Raw genomic sequence first — 18655 nt, forward strand, 5'->3', positions numbered from 1 at the left:
TTGCTTTTTCCTAATCCCGTTGTATTTTCAGTTTCTATTCACAGTCTTTTAACAGTCCAGTGTGGAGCAGGTTGATCAACTTGGCATCAATAGACTATGGTCTGCTTTTAAAATGCTGTAAAATAAGATACCATACAAAATAGCTGTAGGGACAGGTTTAAGTATTTCTTCTTAAATGTTCTGGAGTGATTAGGGTAGACTGAACTACACGAGCTGATAGTTAATCTTTCATATAATTAAAAAGTATATACACTTATTTTAGTATATTTTTACAGAAACCCATATAAAGTAAAGATTAATCTCTTCTGTATTCATTCCAGTTAATTATAAAATTGCAGGTGAGATTCTTTTTTTTAGGTAGATGTTGAAAGAGTAAAGTTATTCATGAGTGTGACAAATGAGTAAGATTCATAATGCATCTAGACCACATATGTTTTAATTTGCCTTCAAATAGTCAGTTTTTCAGAGCATTGAACAACTGAGCTGAAGAACCACAGTACATCAAGATGCAGTCCCTGTTCTGAAGAGAAATAGTAGTGATAATAGCTTTGTTATCTAAGTAATAAGTATAATGGTGTAATCATGATTAAAACCCATTCTTTTTAATTAAAAACTAAATCAGTTTGTAGTGAAAAATATTACTAGGTTGTGATTTTAGGCTGGAAATGATACTAAGAGGATAATTATCCAAAAGAACAAATTAACAACAACAAAAAAAGATCCGTTGAGGAATAACATGTTTACTTAGAACATGGTGATTTATTGATCTTAAAAGTAGTACTGCTTCAAATACTGTGATTTTCCAATTGTTAGGAATCAAAAGGGATTGCTGAGCTTCTTGTGGAATGAGTTCCTCAGGAATAGCACTGAGGGTTTCTTTGTAAATTCAGCATGCACAAACACAAAATCCTAAATGTCCCAGAAGATGCTGATTCTCCTAAAACCAGAAATGCATTAGTACAGATGAGAGAACTGACTTTTTGTTTTAACCACTGGGAATACCAGAGAGTAGAACGCAGCTCCTAATGTAGCATGGTGCCATCAACTTTTCAGCACATTTTAAATATAAACTGATCTGACTTCTTTGCTTTCCATTTAATAAAGCACAGCAAAATGTGTATATCCTGGGTAACAGATCACTCCTCTCTGAAATTAACAGAGGAATTAGGATTATAGCATACAGGTTTACAATGCAAGATAGTATGCCCAGAATTAAGCAGTTATAGAAAAGGAAGTTGGGTGTCTCTCTCCCTCTTCCCTATTTTCTTTTATTTTTAAATTGCAGAGTCACTTGCATTTGAACAAGAAAAGTATTACTGAAAGCAGGAAGCCATGGATCAGTATTTACTGCTGAAAAGTGAAAGCACAGTATGAATTTGTTAAAACGTTAACGGATTCTGATTAATTCTACTCCTTACATTTTTTTTTTCAGAATAATTTGATAACAGTACAGGAAAAATAATGGCGATATGCTTTTTCTTGTTTCAAAAAAAATTGGAAAGATGTTTTAGACTTAAGAGAGAAATCACTGCATAGGACTTTGTTAGGAATATGAAACGAAGTTTGACATTGCTCACCATGCAGCATTGGTAATAGAGAGTTGAATTCAGGGGGAGGGGGGAAGTATAGTGACATAGATTTTTATATCCAATGCATCTTTTTGTTGGCTTCTTTGGAAACTAGGGGTAAAATTGCTTTTTGTTACTGCCTGCCTTGGATCGTTATTAATTGATTCTTTATCATGGAGCCAATCCATATATATCTTCATTGTGTCCTGTGAATGTTTGAACCTTTTTTTTTTTTTCCCAAAATGACTCAGAAGTATTGATTTAGAATGGAGAAAGCCTTCCATATTTAGAGAACGGGTTATTAGAGTCAAGGTCACTTTGTTTGTGAAGGCTGAGAGGGCAACAGTTGCTTGAAGGAAATACTAGGCGAGTGTTACACTACAGAATATGTTAACCTTGTGTAAACAGGTCTGTACTCATTGTTTCTGCATTATTCCTCTATGGAGATGGTTATGAACCAGAAGCCTAAACAATGTATACACTGTGTTACTCTTGGATATGTAGATAGAAGGCTGAAGGGGAAATGAAAAAAATCTGTATTGATGGCCAAGCATTAGCTTGCAGTTGCAGCTTTCCTTAATTCAAATCCAGAGGGGCCTGTAGAGGTTATCAGTTTTATGATTTTTCATTGGAATCTTTTGTTATATATTCTATAACAATTTTGATTGCTTATTTGCTGAAGAAAAAAGTGAATCAAAATTGGTCAGGCCCCCCTTAATTTCAAACAGTAGTTCATATTCTTTATCAAAAGACTTAATTACATATGAAATAGCACTCAGACACTAAACTTTGTGGATACACTGAAGCGTCTCCTGAAATTGTTTATGTTTTCATACCACATGAAATTTTGTTACAATAAAATGAAGGCAGTGCTTATTAAAACCCGATGATTTCTCCATTTCTTTTAATCTTTCAATCTTCCATACACAGAGAATTTGGTAAGTAAAGTCTGTCTTCTCTCACCAGTATTTGTATTTGTAGTTACCATGAAATTCCTAAAATCCTTATTACCTAATTTAAAAGTGTTACTTTTAAGTTTTAAGTATGAGATGCTTTGTAAAGGGAAATATTTATTCAGCAGAATTGAGGTAATCTAACACATTTGCCTTCCATTTAAAACTGCATCTGCTTATTCAACCTTTATAGTTACAGTTTCCCCTGCTATACTAAGGATTTTTGTCAGCTTTTCTGAGATAAAACACTGTATTTTTAAAAATTTCTAGCAAGGTGTATATCTGATTTCTTAAGGTGAATGTTCCTATCGCTATTAAATGGGAGCTTTCTTAAAAGTTATTTGCAGAATATGCCCCTAGATCTTAATTATTTATTTTCTGTATTTTATTGCTTGAGATAAAGATGTTATAAAATGTGAGGAGAGATGTCATTCAAATGTGAACAAATGACAGTGAAGGGAAAAGGAAGATGTCTGTTCTTTTCAGTGTTGCTTCTATTTTTTTTGTCCTATGACTAAAAATTACAGGTTTATTAAAGATAATGTTTCACAGGGCTACTGCTACGGATCCCTTACTTGAATTAGGTAACTTCATTCCAGCTTAGGAAATAATTAAAATTAGTAAGATGTTTCATTCAGAATGAGAAGCAGGTATGCATGCTGGAAAATGCACTTAAACATCTTCAGTTTACTGATTTGTACCTTGAGGAGAAAGGCAATCAAACTGCCGTATAGTTTGTACAGTGAGTGATACCCAGTTAAGAAGGATTTTTGCAAAAACTTCCTAACCGCTTACAGGAGTTATTACAGTAAATTGGATATGCACTATGCCTGATTAAACATATTCCCACATACGTATTTACTCTGAAACCTAAAGCCATTCCAAAGTTCACTTTGCTTGATTAAGACCCGTGGAGATCTCATAAACTCAATAGAGTCAAACTGCATCAATCCTCAGGTGAGAGACCTTCAACTAACATTTTGACATTGCAAGGTGTTCTTTTGTTAGCTAGTCGTGGAATATAGAGTGGAGTATTATGGAAGTCCTCTGCAGTTTAAGTTAGGGCAGTACTTCTCACTTACTGCTCTGAACTGATGAAATATTGCTGTGCAGTGGAAAAGGCTGCTATATACTGCTTAGTTTCACAGCTTTGAACAAACCATTGCTGTCTAAAGGAAAGCCTAATTAATATGTGTTTCTAACATGTTCCTTAGAATGCGGTAACAGTTCAACTATGGACAAGAAATGAAAAAATATACTATACCCAATTGAAATTATGGGAAACAGGCAGAGTACATTAACCAAAGTTATAATTTTATTTGAACAGTGAGGGTAAATAACTCTAATTAATAACCTGGATAGAAAACAGAAAAGTAAAATTTCCTTGACATCTATTTGATATGTTTAGAGCTACTGTTGGCTACTCATGCTGTATGTTCAGTGTTGCAAAGAAAGGTCAAATTGCACAAAACTGTAGCAAATTCTCCTTTAGCTGTCCCATGCACAATTTTTTTTCTTGTTGTTTTGGGGGCTTTTTTTGTTATTGGGAATTCCTTTTGACTGGTCTTTGTTTTTAATAATGTTAAGTCTGCTTTCCCCTGGGGTTTTTTTGTTTTTAAACTGAAGCAGATATCATGACAATACATAGTTGTGCACCTTTTCACCTGACATGAATCAGTGACTAAAGTGGATTAATCCAATGTATTGATCATACCATCATATTGCAGCCGAGGGGGAGTGATCTCTAGATTTCTTGGCTGCATCTCCAACTCACTTAGATATTGTGTTTCTCCTCCTGAGAGAAGTGCTCCTAGCAAACAGTCCCATTATAACTAGTAACATCCTGCCTGTCCCAGCATGGCTTAAAAACTCTGTCAAATATAGATGCAAGGCAACCAAGGTAAAAGCCTAGTTGGTGCTTCTGATGGCTTCAGCGGAGAAATGGAAAAAAAAACCCTCTGTCTATAAGCAGAAAGACTTAAGTATTTGTTCCAGAGAATTAAGGTCACTTCTAGTGAGGCTAGGGGAGGAATGGAGCTATCAGTTGCCAGATAGTAAATATTTTTAATACAAAGCAAGCAGAGCTTAAAGAGTCTTTTCTCTTTCAAATTTCTTCCAAGTGCAGATTAAATACTCTTGGCTTTCTGAGGGGTGAAATAGTGAAGATGATCTCCCTAGTAGATCAAAATCAGTTTCCCAGATTTGTTTAGTATTTAAATATCAAGGCAACTGGCTATGTTTGAAGGATTATGAGTTTTTTTTCCTTCACCACTTACATAGATAAATAAGGAACAAAAAGAGAGCTATCCTATGCTTTGTCTGTGCATGCAGGATTAAAAGCAGTTTGTGAAAACATTTTTCTTTCTGTAGCTTTTATTAGTTATTTGTGCAGTTGGTAGATATAAAAATTGGAAAATTGCATGATATTCATGAGGCTTATGTCTACTGAAAAGGGATGCAGAATGGATGCCTAGCACTTTAGACTTAAAGGCATGTTTATAAAATATATTTTATGTAGTGAAATATTAATCTTCTATCCTACATCTGCCAAACAACTCAGCATACACAAATACTCACATAACTCAGAATGCGTTGTTTATGTATTTTAATTTGTTTTACATATGTTGCCGATGTGGCAGAATATTGCTCCAATGTTGTGGGCATTATTTAATCCTTTACATTTGTATATATTTAAACTCCATAAATTGTAGCTCTAACAAACATGTGAGATATATTTATTTTAATACTCAAATATCCATTATTTTTTGTCACTTCTTAATCATATTTTACGGTCATGAAGATTTAGGATTCCTGCAAGCCAGAAGGGGTATGAGAAGAATTTAGTGTATATTATCCAGGCTTTTTTCATTCCAAACTATCCCACAATACTTCCTAAAAATGTCTTTTTTTCTTCAGCGCTTTCTTTTGATTTTCCTTTGGGACAGCTGAAATGTTTGGACTCCGTAGTCTGAAACCATACAGTATGCAGCCATTTATTGGAATCCATGTAATTAATACTTTAAGAAGATCAGCTACAAAATATAATACATCTGTCTATAGAGCACTTTTCATCCTGAAGGGGTTCCACAGTTCTGTACCAAATTAAAGGATATTTGCTCATAGAGCATACTAATCTGTTATGCAGAAATGGGGGAAAATGCATACTTACGTTAAGGCTCATATTTATTCTTCTGATAGAGGTAACCTGCACACTTACAGAGGATCTGCATTTGCATACCTGAAAGTTAATTGCTAAATTATAAATTCTATGCAGACATCAATATCTGATGAATAGCAAGTAATTATTTTGTAATAATGCCTGAGAAAACTGGGATTCCCTGCTCTGAGAATTATGAATTATAAAGCTCTAAAACTGAAGGGTTCATAGATAATTCAGATTGGAGGGGATGTCAGGAGGTCATCTAGTCCAACCTCTTCCTCAAAGCAGGGTTAGTTTTGAGGTCAGACATTAGACTCAGGCCCATAGTTTTTAAGGCAGACTTCCTACAACCCTCTTTATTGTACATTGGATGGGTGGTTCCTCACAACTCAGCACCCTAGCTAAGCATCTTCTACAGCATATTGAGCAACATAAGTATATAATACCTGCGTGTTCTCACTACAGTGCCCTACTTGCGTATGCATGTGTGTGCACACATCCCATTCCCTCACATCTCTGAATTCAAATAGGATTAAAAATACCAGTGTAAACGACTGTTAAGTAGTGCTGGCATAAGGGAAACAGTTCTGTATGGTCACTGTAAATGCTGGCTTAGCTTACTAGAGCATTTTGGTTGACTTAAACTCCTCTGCTTTGTAAAGCTAGTTGTATATTAAAGGAGTTATGGTCAAAGAAATGCAATTTGTATTTGGAGCAAAAGTGGATAATATGTGATTTTTTTTTTTTAATATATATGTGAGTTCTTATTTATAGTGTGAAGGAATTCATTCCACAGTCTTGAACTGGCATCTTAAAATCTCCACCTCCTACGCAGATAAGATTAACTTTTGTCAGCTTAGCAGAGCTCTTGACCCCAGTTTCCATCCCTGTGCCTTAGACAGTCTCTTAAATATCCTGAGCCTACCCGATAAGAAGTAAGGCCTTGAACTCGATTTTGAATTTCTTTAGTAAACCGTTGGTGAGAGAATTAAAATAATATTTGATGTACCTGTTCTTGTTAAGAAGAAATCCCTCAGTATTCACTTAGCTGACTTTGGCTTACGCCCATATATATTGCGTTGCTGAATGGACTGTAACGGAGGTATGAAATGGAGTCTGACAGTCCCTCAGAAGTGGTTGATCGCACAGCTCCTGTATGCCCTATGTGGAGGATTTGTGAAGTGAATAAAAGTATTCTGAAGTTAATGACTGAACTGAGAACTGCGTCTTCCCCAAACATCCAAAATTTCATTAGGTCTGGAATGTTACTTTAGTTTTAGTAGGACTTTATAAAAATGCTTGGAAATGGAAAATTTGATGCTCGTGATATTTGGCTAGAATGGATGCATCCAAGGGTTGCTTCTTTGTGGAATGGTCACGCTCATGCCAGTCTGATGAAAGGAAATCTCTGTTTGTAAGTGATCCATTGTCTTTCAGACAGGAGAAGCGCTAGTTATCCAGGACCCTTTCAGGAGGGAGGAAGGGCTGTAAAACCACGAGCAGCAGTTTATAATCCAAGGGTTTTCACCAGGCTTGGTAGGCAGTTAACGCATAGAAACCAGAGAAAATTCATGCTTTTCTGAACAACCAATATGTTAATTTTATCTATTATATGAAGGGCCCAGGTACAGCAAACTGCCATGAACATTGAGGCTGTACAGTAGCTGATTGAAATGCATGTAATTCTGTTGAATTTGGCTGAATTTTCCCAATGTGGACCAGCTTGTGTCCTGGCCCTCAGCTGATACAACCGAGAAGCATGAAGTATCAGTCTGGTCAATGAAGAAGGATGTGATCCCAAGAAGTCTAGCCACTTCAACTTTAACAGTTAATTTTACATTACAGCGTGTCAGTTTTTCTCAGACAGATAAACTTTTCAATGTTTGCAGTACACCTTGTGTTTGACAGGGCTAATGCCAAGGCCTTGTTCTGTTGTGTCAGCTTTCATGTTCCGCACAGCATACCTGTTGGTGGTTTTGTTGTTCTCCCTGTTTCTGTCTGTGCATTGCTTCTGAAGAGACCGGAGTTCGAAAGCTTGCCTTGTTATCATTTTGTGGTAGGCCATCGTTGTTTAGAGAATGCTAGAAATAATTTTATTGTTACCAAATCTGATTTAGAGACCTAGATTCAGATGTAAACATGTGAGTACAGCAGAGGACAATGTTTCGCGCTTAATTACAAATATCCTGTTTGTAGGATAGTTTTAGGTCTACATGAGTCCTAAAGGGTTACTTTAATGTGGTTCTATTTAATGTATCTGTATATTTAGCTTGCCAGAAAATGTCTGATTTAACTTGGTTTGGCATTTACATTCCCTGCCTCTGCACTGAAACTCGCTGCAACAAATAATGTTGCTTAAAAACATTTTCTGCGTAGTAAAGCTACTGACTGTGATTTTCCTTTAAAATTTAAAGTAGGAGAAATGCTGGGTGGCATTTGTGTCTTGAGAAAAGCTAGCCAGTGACAATGTAGTCTCCTCTGCTGACCCATCGAGGCATTCATAGAGAAAAAGTATATCTGCCTCACTGGAGGTTTTCAATCCAATGAGAGATCTGGGAGTACTCTGTACTACCAGACAAAGCCTTGGTAGCAACAAGCATTCCTGCCCTTTCCAAGCCTGATCTTCTGCTTTTTATATCAGCAGGGTCTTAGGTTGTAAATATTTGAAATTAGGTCCTACCTCTGTGGCATCTTGATGTATAAGGGATTTTAAAAGTTTGTATCCGAGCAGGTGAAGGATAGGGCTTACCTCTAGTTTTATACAAGCTGCATTCACAATATCATTACACTGGGTTCAACTTTGGGTAAGCATGGCACCATGCCATCTCCACCAGCGAGCTGAGTCTGACTGGGAGCACGGGATAGAGCAGCAGCATCCTTTCTTGTCTGGGCTCCGGATGAAAACTGCGTAAAGGAACATGAAACCAGAAAAACCTTTAAAACCACATGACTTCATGCTTTCCTCCAAAGTTAGACTAGAATACTACAGGTACTTCAGTAAGCTGGGTATGATTCTGAATTCATACATCTTCTTAGCTGTTAAAAATTGCAAAACTAAAAGTATACCAACACTTTACCAAAACATTTATTCAAAAAAGTTCAAATGCATATTTTTGAAAAGCTATGGCTGCAACACATTTCAAATAATAAAAAAGGAAACTGCATTGTGTGCAAGGAGGCTGAATAGCAATTACTGTGTGAATCCTAATTTTTATGAATGAATGACTGAAACTCCCTGCCATAACACTGTGATTAATGTAAGGATTTTAGTTATTACATTTTAATTAGGTTATATATTCTTTTAAATATGGAGTCAATGTTTTGCTTGTTACTCTTCAATTGACTGAATTTACACATCCTGTCTGATAGGTCACTTCATCATTACACTGCCACTAAACTATTTATATAGACATTATTTTAGAGATAAATCCAACTTGAGAAGGCTTCTTTCTCAGAAACAATATTGCATATTACAAGGATAATGCCAGTCCTTGTATCCCGTATCAGAAACATTAATACAATAAAAGATTATGGTTGTTGTACTGGTTTTATGAATGCAATTTCACCCGGAATTATATTCTAAATGGATTTTGTTACAGTAAGATTAATTTGAAAGAACCAGCTATCTTAAATACAAATTTTACTGCATCTTTTATGTATTTTTTTATTGGGTATATGAATATGAGTTGAATATGAGTCTTGCTTGAAAAGAATACAGTGTGTAACTTGAATGTGCTGCTAGGGTCAAATTTTAGCTCTTGCTCAAAATCTCGGAAATAATCTGCTTAGCCTATAGAAGAACCTATGTAGCAATGCTGTAGCTTTTGGGCTGCAGCAGTGTCTTTACTTATGTCCATACGTTTCGTTTAACTACTTTGCTTATGGTACACATCTGAAACTATCATCACCTGATCATTGATAAAGCCACCATGCACAGAGTTGGTTTCTGTGCAGGATGTGATGCACCTTCTATGTTAAGGTTAGCTATATCGGGGCACGCAGGCAGTACGCTGCCTGCGCACCACACTCGTACCATCCCTTACCCGTGCCTGCAGTCTGTGGGTGCCGTGGGTGCTGTGTAGAGACAGGATCCCATGGACACCCTACATTTGCAGAACTGGATCTGGCCTCCTGGCTACAGCAGAGCACTTGGTCTCTTAGCATTGCAGAAGCTTTTCGGTTTTATGACTAAACTTCCAACCAATGCAGTCTCCCTTCCTTCCTGAAACTGTCTTTTATATATATATAGATAGCCCAAATTCTTGGGCTCAGCTGAAGCTCTTTGTGTATACTTAACCTTCTGAGCAGACGTGGATTTTTTGATTATTGATCTGTTTGGTTCCTCAAGTGTCAGGACAGTGTAGCACAAACTGTCACCCTCTTTTCCCTGCCCAGCTGTTGGCAGCTTGAAGAGAGGTCACACCAAAAGCTGGTGATAGAGAATTCTGTTGGTTGTGCACAAGAGGGAGACCTTGAGGGTCTCTCCCTCCAAGAAAGTAATGGGAGCCCATCTGCTTGAGTCGCTTAAAATGAAGTTGGATAAAACAGAATGTACTGCTGGGAGCAATCCCTTCTTAACAAGGTGTGATGCTCTGACACCCACGGGGGATTTTTTCAGTCTCAAATTTTTGTGACCTATATTGCAACATGAGCTTTCTTCATGAGCTCTGTCTTTTTTTGGCATTTGTATCTTTTTTACAGTTCTTTTTTCCTTCAGAAAGATGCAAGTGATTTTTCTTGAGACTTCCTTTTTAATACCGGCAGTTCCACTTTGTGTGAGGTTTATTTCTCTTCTTCTAAACAGTCACACATGTTTTTTTCATATTTTCCTATTTCATTTGGAAAGCTGGATGTTCTCTGAGTTCCTACCTTTGCATGTGAAAGACAGAAATTGCATAGATATACAGTAAGTAGAATTTGGAAGGAAATTCTGTTACGGCTTACATATCCCAGGCAATTTAAGGAACCTTACTTAACATTCATAATTGTCTGCCTGCACAGAAAGTATTAGAGTGGAGGAAATCAGGATTCTGGATTCTTGAAACTTACTTCTCAGCCTTTCCATTTTTTTCAGCCTGTTCAATAAATAAAAGTGTAGGTGGCCCAGTCTTTAGTTTTAACTCAGGCATGTATTCATCTCCCCCAACACATCTGCAAATAGTTATTTATTCCATACATTCCTTTGTCTGATATCTAGCTTAAAGACATATTTAGGGTATTGGATAATTTAAAAAAAAATGTTTTCTCCAAAAAATAAAAAGTAAAAATAAAAAGCAAGGAAGCCAGTCAGAGCATCTTGGTGACAAATGCTTCAGCGTCACAGAGAAGCTCCTGCTCTGTGTGAGCACTCTCTGGAATCGCAAGCAGCACTGCTGTTGTACTTGAGCAGTGAAATCAGGCTTTTTATTACACCAAAAGGCGGGGTTAATTCTTAACAATTTGTCAATCTGTGTGACTATCCTGCTTCGAAGACCTGAGCTAGTGCTTCTGCATGGCTCTTCAGCCTGTTCTGGAACTGTCCAAACTCACTCAAAGGGGCCTCAACTCTCACTCAACCCATACTATATTACATTGACATATGCTTAGTTACATGTTTTGGATTTGAGTTTATTTTAGTTGAAATATTACTCTGTAGAAAATAACTTGTGTGTGCCTACCATAATACTATGTGTCATTTTTATTTGTATGCCATTTCTTTGGCTTTAACTAAGCCCTGTAGGCTTTGGAATTGAAGGATTAAAAACTAACAATAGCAAATAAAAAGCATAATTTTATTTTCAATGTTGCCAGGTACCTCGTTCTACATACCTCATTTATTATTTGCTAGATAGCCATAGGCATACCAGGAAATCACTGAAGGAATGAACAGAAAATATGAAAACAGTGATTGTCCTCTCAAATCCAAATTAAACAGGCTATTATCATTACTGCTTTTGTGTCATTTCTCTATATTCTGTAGGTACCATCATATCCCAGACTACTTCTGTTTGCTACAGTTCTGTAGTTAACAGCTGTAATGAGGAGGATTTAAATGTAATTTAAATGTTCCCCTTGAAACTCATGTGTATCCTGTGAGCGAGAAAACATGGTGCTGTACAACATACTCTTTACTGCAGGGCATCTTCACCCATAGGACCGCCTGGTCCAGTGTCAATTCAAGTCAATGAAAAGACTCCACTGACTGCCAGCAGGCTTTGGATAAGGATGTGTAAAATGGGGTTAGGTGGAAAGATAAACAAGAGATACTACATTCCAGACTGTAGCTGCACTACATGTGTGCTAAGTGGGGAGAGGTGCTGGGAACCCGTTCTATCTGCTTGAAGATACTGTTTGGAGGAGTTTGGAGGATAAATGGCTGATAGACAGCTTTGGATGAGTAGGACCCGGAAGATGTAACCTCTTGATATACATCTAATTTTCCATGTACAAACTAAGAAGAGGCTAAAAACATTGTCTGCTTCTCTAAGTGGTTACAAGATATCTCCTAGAGAGATTTTACTTTTTTTCCTCCACCTCTCCTATTCCCCTTTTTCCTTTCATTATACTAAGAGGCTACCTATTCCTTCAAAGTTTGAAAACTTTAGAAAGAACAAGATTTCTCTAACTTCTTTTTCCCTGGCTGCCCTTTCCCTTCCTTCTTTTTCAGAGTGCTTGGCCCCACCATAACTGGGAGTTCTGATAATTATTAAGGTTTCGACTGAAACTGCAAATTAATTGGATAGTGTGTCTTTATATTTTGATTTACTTAACATGTTTGTTCTGGAGTTTTAAAGTAGTTTCTGCAAAGGAAAATCTATATATGCCTGGGTAGCTGTGTACATGTGTATTTGTATAGCTGGAGTTTGTGAGTATCAGTGGAATGTAAAGGAACTCTGAGCAGAATTTACCCAAAATTGGATTAGAATTTTTGATGTACTGCTTAATACTGGAGATTAATTTCCTGAGTTAAAAAATGAATTGATCACCTTACAATTTAGTCTCAGAATAATTTCATTGTAGGTAAAACCTATGAGTATTCTCTTGTAAATATATCCAGCACTATCACTTTCTTAGAAACAAGCACTGTCCATATTGATTTTGTTTACTATTCATAATGATTCTGCAGACTTTCTTGTTAAATTCAGCTTTTCATAAATCTCTCGTAAGTTTTGAAAGTATGAAACTATAGCAATAGATAAAGCTTACATAGGCCTGGAGGAAGCAGGAGACTTAATTTTGCTCACAATGACCTTGATAACAGCAATGTTTGTAGTTTTCTAGACTATTTATTTTTCTGTTGTTGCTATGAAAAACACTTTAATTTGTATTGTTATAGCATCTTCTAGGCCCCATCATGACTGTGGCAATGTGGAGCTCTACAAACAAATAACAAAATCTAGTATTTTAAGCTCATTTTGTCTTTTGGATTATAAGGGCTTTCAGGCAGGAGCTTTCTTTCCCTATTGTGTCTACTGAAAGGTCTCGAACCTTTTTGATCCCTTGTCTCCATGAATATTGATAACGTGAAATAAGATGAATGTAATTACTGTATATATATGTAGTAGTAGTTGACTAAATACTCCTCTTCGTATTGACATGTTCTCACTTCTCATAGTGTTTTGTTAAATACTGTCCTGTTCTTCTGATACTGCATTATTTACTTAGCATCCATGGTAGATCCTCTTCCTCTTAGTAATAGGCACAGTCAAGAGACAGAAATCTAATTGATTCCTAGAAGAAGGACCTCAACTATTTTATGGAAAAGATACCACACTTTTTTTTCCTTAAGCCACAGTCCTCTCATTTTGTTACTGAGTATTCATTTGTACTATGTATCACCAAAGTTCCTTTCACTGTAATGTACTGTCATCATATGTGCATTGGAATGGATAATCTGAGGAAATCCAAGTGAAGGGCTTTCAGGTACTGAGAAACAATGTAGGTATATGGGGGCAAGTGTCCCCATGCACTGAAACAGTTAAATTTGCTGAATCTGTGCTTACCAAATTGCAGTTTCAGAGTTGTCTTCAAGCCCTTGTGATCCACGAGAGTCAGTCTTCTCATGCTACTTACTGCTGTAGATGTGGTATGATATTAACTTGCCAAGAAATGGGCTTTTTAAACTATGAGCAAGTTAAGAATGTAACAGCCTGTTTGAACAAAGAGAAGCAAGAAACACTATAAAATCTATTAATAAATTTGTTCTGTTACTCCAATTTAGTTGGATAGTTGGAAAAAAACCTAAGAGATGAAATAAATTCAGGCATTAAACACTAGCCCTAGTGTTCCAGAACTGCAAGATTATAGAGATTGTTAGTGAGAATGCTAACAAGTGTTTTGGGATCTCATATGTACAAAACACCAGTTTACATCATTCTCTGTTAGATTCACAGATATAATGCCTGTTTTTTCTCCTCTTCCTTTACTACTGCCTTCCACCATTCACTTTACATGAATGCTGGGCATTCTGTCTGTCTGTGGTATGGAGAGGAATGCATTTTAGTATTTTGATTTTGAAACTTTCTGTTACTCTGATGGTCCCTTACAACACTAGTCACAGATTCCTGATGCTACATTGCAAAAAGTACTGAAATCTTTCTTGCTCTTTTAATTGTAAATGCATAGGTACATGTATTAAAGCTCCCAGTTACCAGTCCCACAGGCAAGTTGGAGACTGAAAGAGGAGGGAGGCTGCATTAGTGTTTAACCTCTAGCAGCAGCAGCCTGTGCAGAGACATTGCTAGAAAAGTGTGAGACACTTGAACTGCTGTTGCCTGTACTCTGCCTGTTCTGTGAATAAATAGGTTGTCAAACTAGCACTTTAAACAAGCACTTTCTTCTTTTTTAACCTAGCTTTTTGACATTTTCCATTAAGCATGCTGTAATAGAAAAGATGAGTAGAATTTCTCTACACATTAAGAATAGCAACCTGTCTGCTTAGCATGAAGGGCCCTTTTCTGTGCTGTGACTGAGAGCTTCATACCATGGTGGATTACTTCTTCAGGTTAGATGTTGATAGCCCTTCCCTCTGTGACTACCTTACTCTCTCTTTGACTGCCTTACTCTGTGAGTGAATTTCTAAGACAGCCAAGAGGTAATACACTGCTGAGTGTGAGCTAGGATTGCAGAATGAAAGCAAGCTTTAACAATGCACTTAGTGTTAGTATGTGCTTCGTACAGTGTGCGTTTCCAGTAAAGACTATATGTCCAGCTGTGAGCACTGACCATTTGCTGGGACTCTGAAGACTCCTCAGTTAGGGACTTTGTGACCTCGTCCACTGTCAAAACCCATTGAAGTGCATCAAGGCCCATTAGCCACATGCAAATGCTGTGTGTGCAGGGGATGTTCATCGGTACTAATCACTGCGCACATGCACATGTAGGAAGATTTAAATAGAGATATTCAGTGCACTGCCTAAATATAAACTTCTTTAGAAGAAAACTTGTCATTAATAGATCATAACAGAGCTCTGTTGTCTAGTTGGTCAACAGGCTGTTAGAACAAATTTCAGTCTAACAGACTATAATGCTATGTAAATATTTGCTTGAAGAAAGACAAGCATAAACAGAAATGCATATATGCACACATGCATGTACAGAAACACACATAACCATGCAAAATATCTAAATAGTTGTCCATCACTTAAAGCTGTTTTGAAAGTTAATACAGCATTAATTGAATAGATCTTTTACAGAAGACATTATTGTCAAAGTACCTGGATCTTATTGTAGTCTGCTACTGGTTTTTTCCCTTCCTTCTGATATTTATGTTATTGAAACACAAAGCCTGTCTTTGGAAGGCCACAGTTAAATAAACTCTACAGAGGTAGCGTAGTGTTTCCTAGCAACCTCATGTCTATACCAGTGATGCTTGCTTCTCTCTTTAAGCTAAACGCAAAGTCATGTCCATTAATCCCCAGCTGCACGTAAAACTTTTCAGAGATTTTGCTAGCTCCCTACTGTTCATGTTTCATCTTGCTCATATGCTGCAAAGCAAACTGCTGCAGTGATTTAATTCTCTTCAGTGCCTCAGTATAAAGCCAACTGTGTGTGTATATTCACAATTACTACTTGTTTTTCATTTAAAACAAATAATTTGTCCTACAGTATGATGCCTCCCCTCAAACATTATCATTTTGGTCATTCAAACAACCTGACAAATGAAAGAGATAAAATAAATGCTTTGAAAATATATTACCTGTGTTGCAAAATAAGTGCAATTATTTATAGCTAAGATATGCAATGCCAAAATAACCTTACATTTAAGTGAAAGGGGCACTATATTTTTTTAATACACAACAGCATTGAAATAAAACTTCTAGGACTTGTTTCTATCTGCTGATAGCTTTCTGTGTAAAATGAACCGAATGGTCTTGGTCCTGTTCACAGAGGTCTGGTATCTCACTCTACAGAGCTTTGGTGGAGATCAAGCTGCTGTGCCAGTGCTAGAAATGATGCAGGTTCAGGCGCCTTGGTAGGACAATGCACAGAAACTTTGGTTGCTGTTATCTATAAAGAACCTTTTCTGTGGGACAGCTGAGGTCTCAGAGGTCTCTGTCCAGCACCTTCCACAGGCCCAGCATTCATTTAAAAAAAAAATAGTAAAGGAAACTTTCAGAATTACATAGAAAATTAATGTGGCTGTGGACTACTTAGTCCTATTAAAATTTAATGAATCACTATGAATGTATCAGGTAACAACCCAACGAGGAGAAGTAAAAGTGAATGCTTACATATTGTGATACCAGTTGTGTGAGTACCAGGGATACAAGGCAGCTCGCTTTCCCGCATGGGAAACTCCTGCAGCAGTGTGAAAACCAGTATGGGGTCAGAGCAACTTCTCTCTAACATCACCTGGCTACAGCAAAGGCAGCTGGGAGGAGTAGGAAGAGACAAAAACTCAGAGCTGTGGCTTTCTGAACAGGTTTATAGAAACACACAGGCAGTCTAAATTAGTGATTTCTGGAAGGCTGTTCAACCTTTTAGCACTAGTATGAAAGCTGTGCTAGTTTGACAGTTGCTCCTATTCCCAGTCACCTGCAGAGGCCAAGGGGCATAAAGGCAACATGCTGTCATCTTAGTCTTTCTCTGGTGCTGCACATCTGAAGTGGTGCTGCTCAGACAAATAAAACATATTTATTTGCTTTCAGGATATTTCCTACTGCTACCTTACTCACTCACAGCTGGTGAAAAGAGTATCCACACTCTGGTAGGGTGCCCATAAGTTCCTTGGTGCTCTGAAAATGCCTGGGGAAGGGAGTGGAGTACTTAATTAATAGTCACAGCTTAGGGTCATGGTGGCAAATGCAAAGGACTAACCCAGCCAGTTGGTGAGACCTGAGAAGGCTGCAGCAAGTCCCTGCAAATCTTGATGCCGACAGTGACCCATCACTGCTGGTGGAGGGGAAAATGAGAGAGCATGAAGCTTTGTGAGCTGTTTTGAGATTAAATTTTCTGCCCAAAACCAACAGCAATGAGATTAATTATTCCATGTTCTCTGGTGGTTGTACAGATGGCAGGTTAGATTGTATTTCCAACCCAAACAAGAGAGCTTGTGAATGATTGGGATCCAACATCTCTTGTCATTATGGCATTGCAGCCTTCTCCTCCTGCTTAGACTAATGAAAAGGTGCTATGAGAGGTCTGCTGCAGGACTCTCAAATCTTCTGTCACCTCCACAGGCAAATACGCATGGTTGTGTGGATTGGGTGTTGATGGATTTGATCGTACATACCAAGTCTGGAATTTGGTTTTGTTATCCTTTTTCATAATGAATATTCAGTAAGATACAGTGCCTCCTGAGACTCATTTAGTTTCAGGAAAAAGTAGTCGAGGTATTCTATTACCTATGGACTTTTTGTTAGAACATATAAGCACCTTAGCTAATTAATGTTTTTGTTCCTAATTCAGCTCTTGCTATACAGTAAGTCACATCATATCCATAGTCAATTCAAAACTTGTATCTTTTGTGGGATATCTCTTCTAACGTGTCTTTCAGAAAGCATGAAATGTTACATCATAATATAAGTAAACAGTGTTAAATAAGTAGGTCTTTTAAAATGAGTGTTAAAAAAGGAAAATATTTTCAAAACAATTTAAATTTTGTGTTTATAGAAGCTGTGGAGAATTATGCAATGCGCAATATAAAAAGCACTCTGAACATTGGCACGCTTGTTAAAGAAGACATTCTCCCTCATATATGTGTATAGACACACCTCCAGTGGGAAAAGTAAGAGGCCGTGATCTTCTGCCAGCAGACTGTAATTTCTGTGAACTCAAGACCTTAACCTTTACAGGGGTCTTAAAGCACGTATTACGGCTGATGGTAGGACTCCTCCTGCCTTTTGGCTTGAGTTAAATCCCCATTTCTCTGAGGTATCCCCTTTCCTTACCCTTCTTCTCCACCCCAGGGCTGTGGCTCTGGGCCAGGAGAGCGTTTGTCCCACCAGCAGGAAGGAGCCTTTTTGTCTGCACAGTAATATTGTCAGAAGTCCAAGCGGCGGTGTGAATGAGCGTGTCTTGTACTTACCTTCTCCATTTCTTCAACCAGATGGCTGCCCTGATTTGTGCAATGGCAATGGGAGATGCACGCTGGGTCAGAACAGCTGGCAGTGTGTCTGCCAGACCGGCTGGAGGGGGCCTGGATGCAACGTTGCCATGGAAACTGCCTGTGCCGATAACAAGGATAATGAGGGAGGTGAGCAAAAGTCTTTCAATTCCCAGTCCCTAAAGAGCAGAGGGTTATACACGCTTTCTTCATGAGTCATTTTCCTTCAGAAAGACCTCAGCTGTCATTGTTGTCAAGTGTTGTTGTTACATTTCTTTTGAAACAAATGAGACCGAGCGAGCTGTGGCCTTGTGGAGAGACGTGGTGACCCACAACGCCTGCGTCGGGGACGAACAGGCAGACTCAGTCCCACTCCACGTCCCACTGAAGCCCACGGTGGAGAGCATGGCCCAGCGGACCAGAACTTTTTCCTGTGGGCTCTTGGCAC

The 18655-nt window shown here is 37.7% G+C and overlaps 1 protein-coding gene across 7 annotated transcripts in view; it reads left to right on the top strand.

Moving 5' to 3' along the window:
• The window catches only part of TENM2 (teneurin transmembrane protein 2), a 547147-nt gene that overhangs the window by 475605 nt on the left and 52887 nt on the right, over nucleotides 1-18655 (top strand). For all 7 annotated transcript variants that reach the window (XM_075509420.1, XM_075509421.1, XM_075509417.1 and 4 more), the window contains one exon: nucleotides 18211-18357. In XM_075509420.1, the coding sequence (XP_075365535.1) occupies nucleotides 18211-18357 (147 nt within the window). The remainder of the gene's footprint in view (nucleotides 1-18210; nucleotides 18358-18655) is intronic.

This window comes from Mycteria americana, chromosome 8, assembly GCF_035582795.1.
Source record: "Mycteria americana isolate JAX WOST 10 ecotype Jacksonville Zoo and Gardens chromosome 8, USCA_MyAme_1.0, whole genome shotgun sequence".
NCBI lineage: Eukaryota > Metazoa > Chordata > Aves > Ciconiiformes > Ciconiidae > Mycteria > Mycteria americana.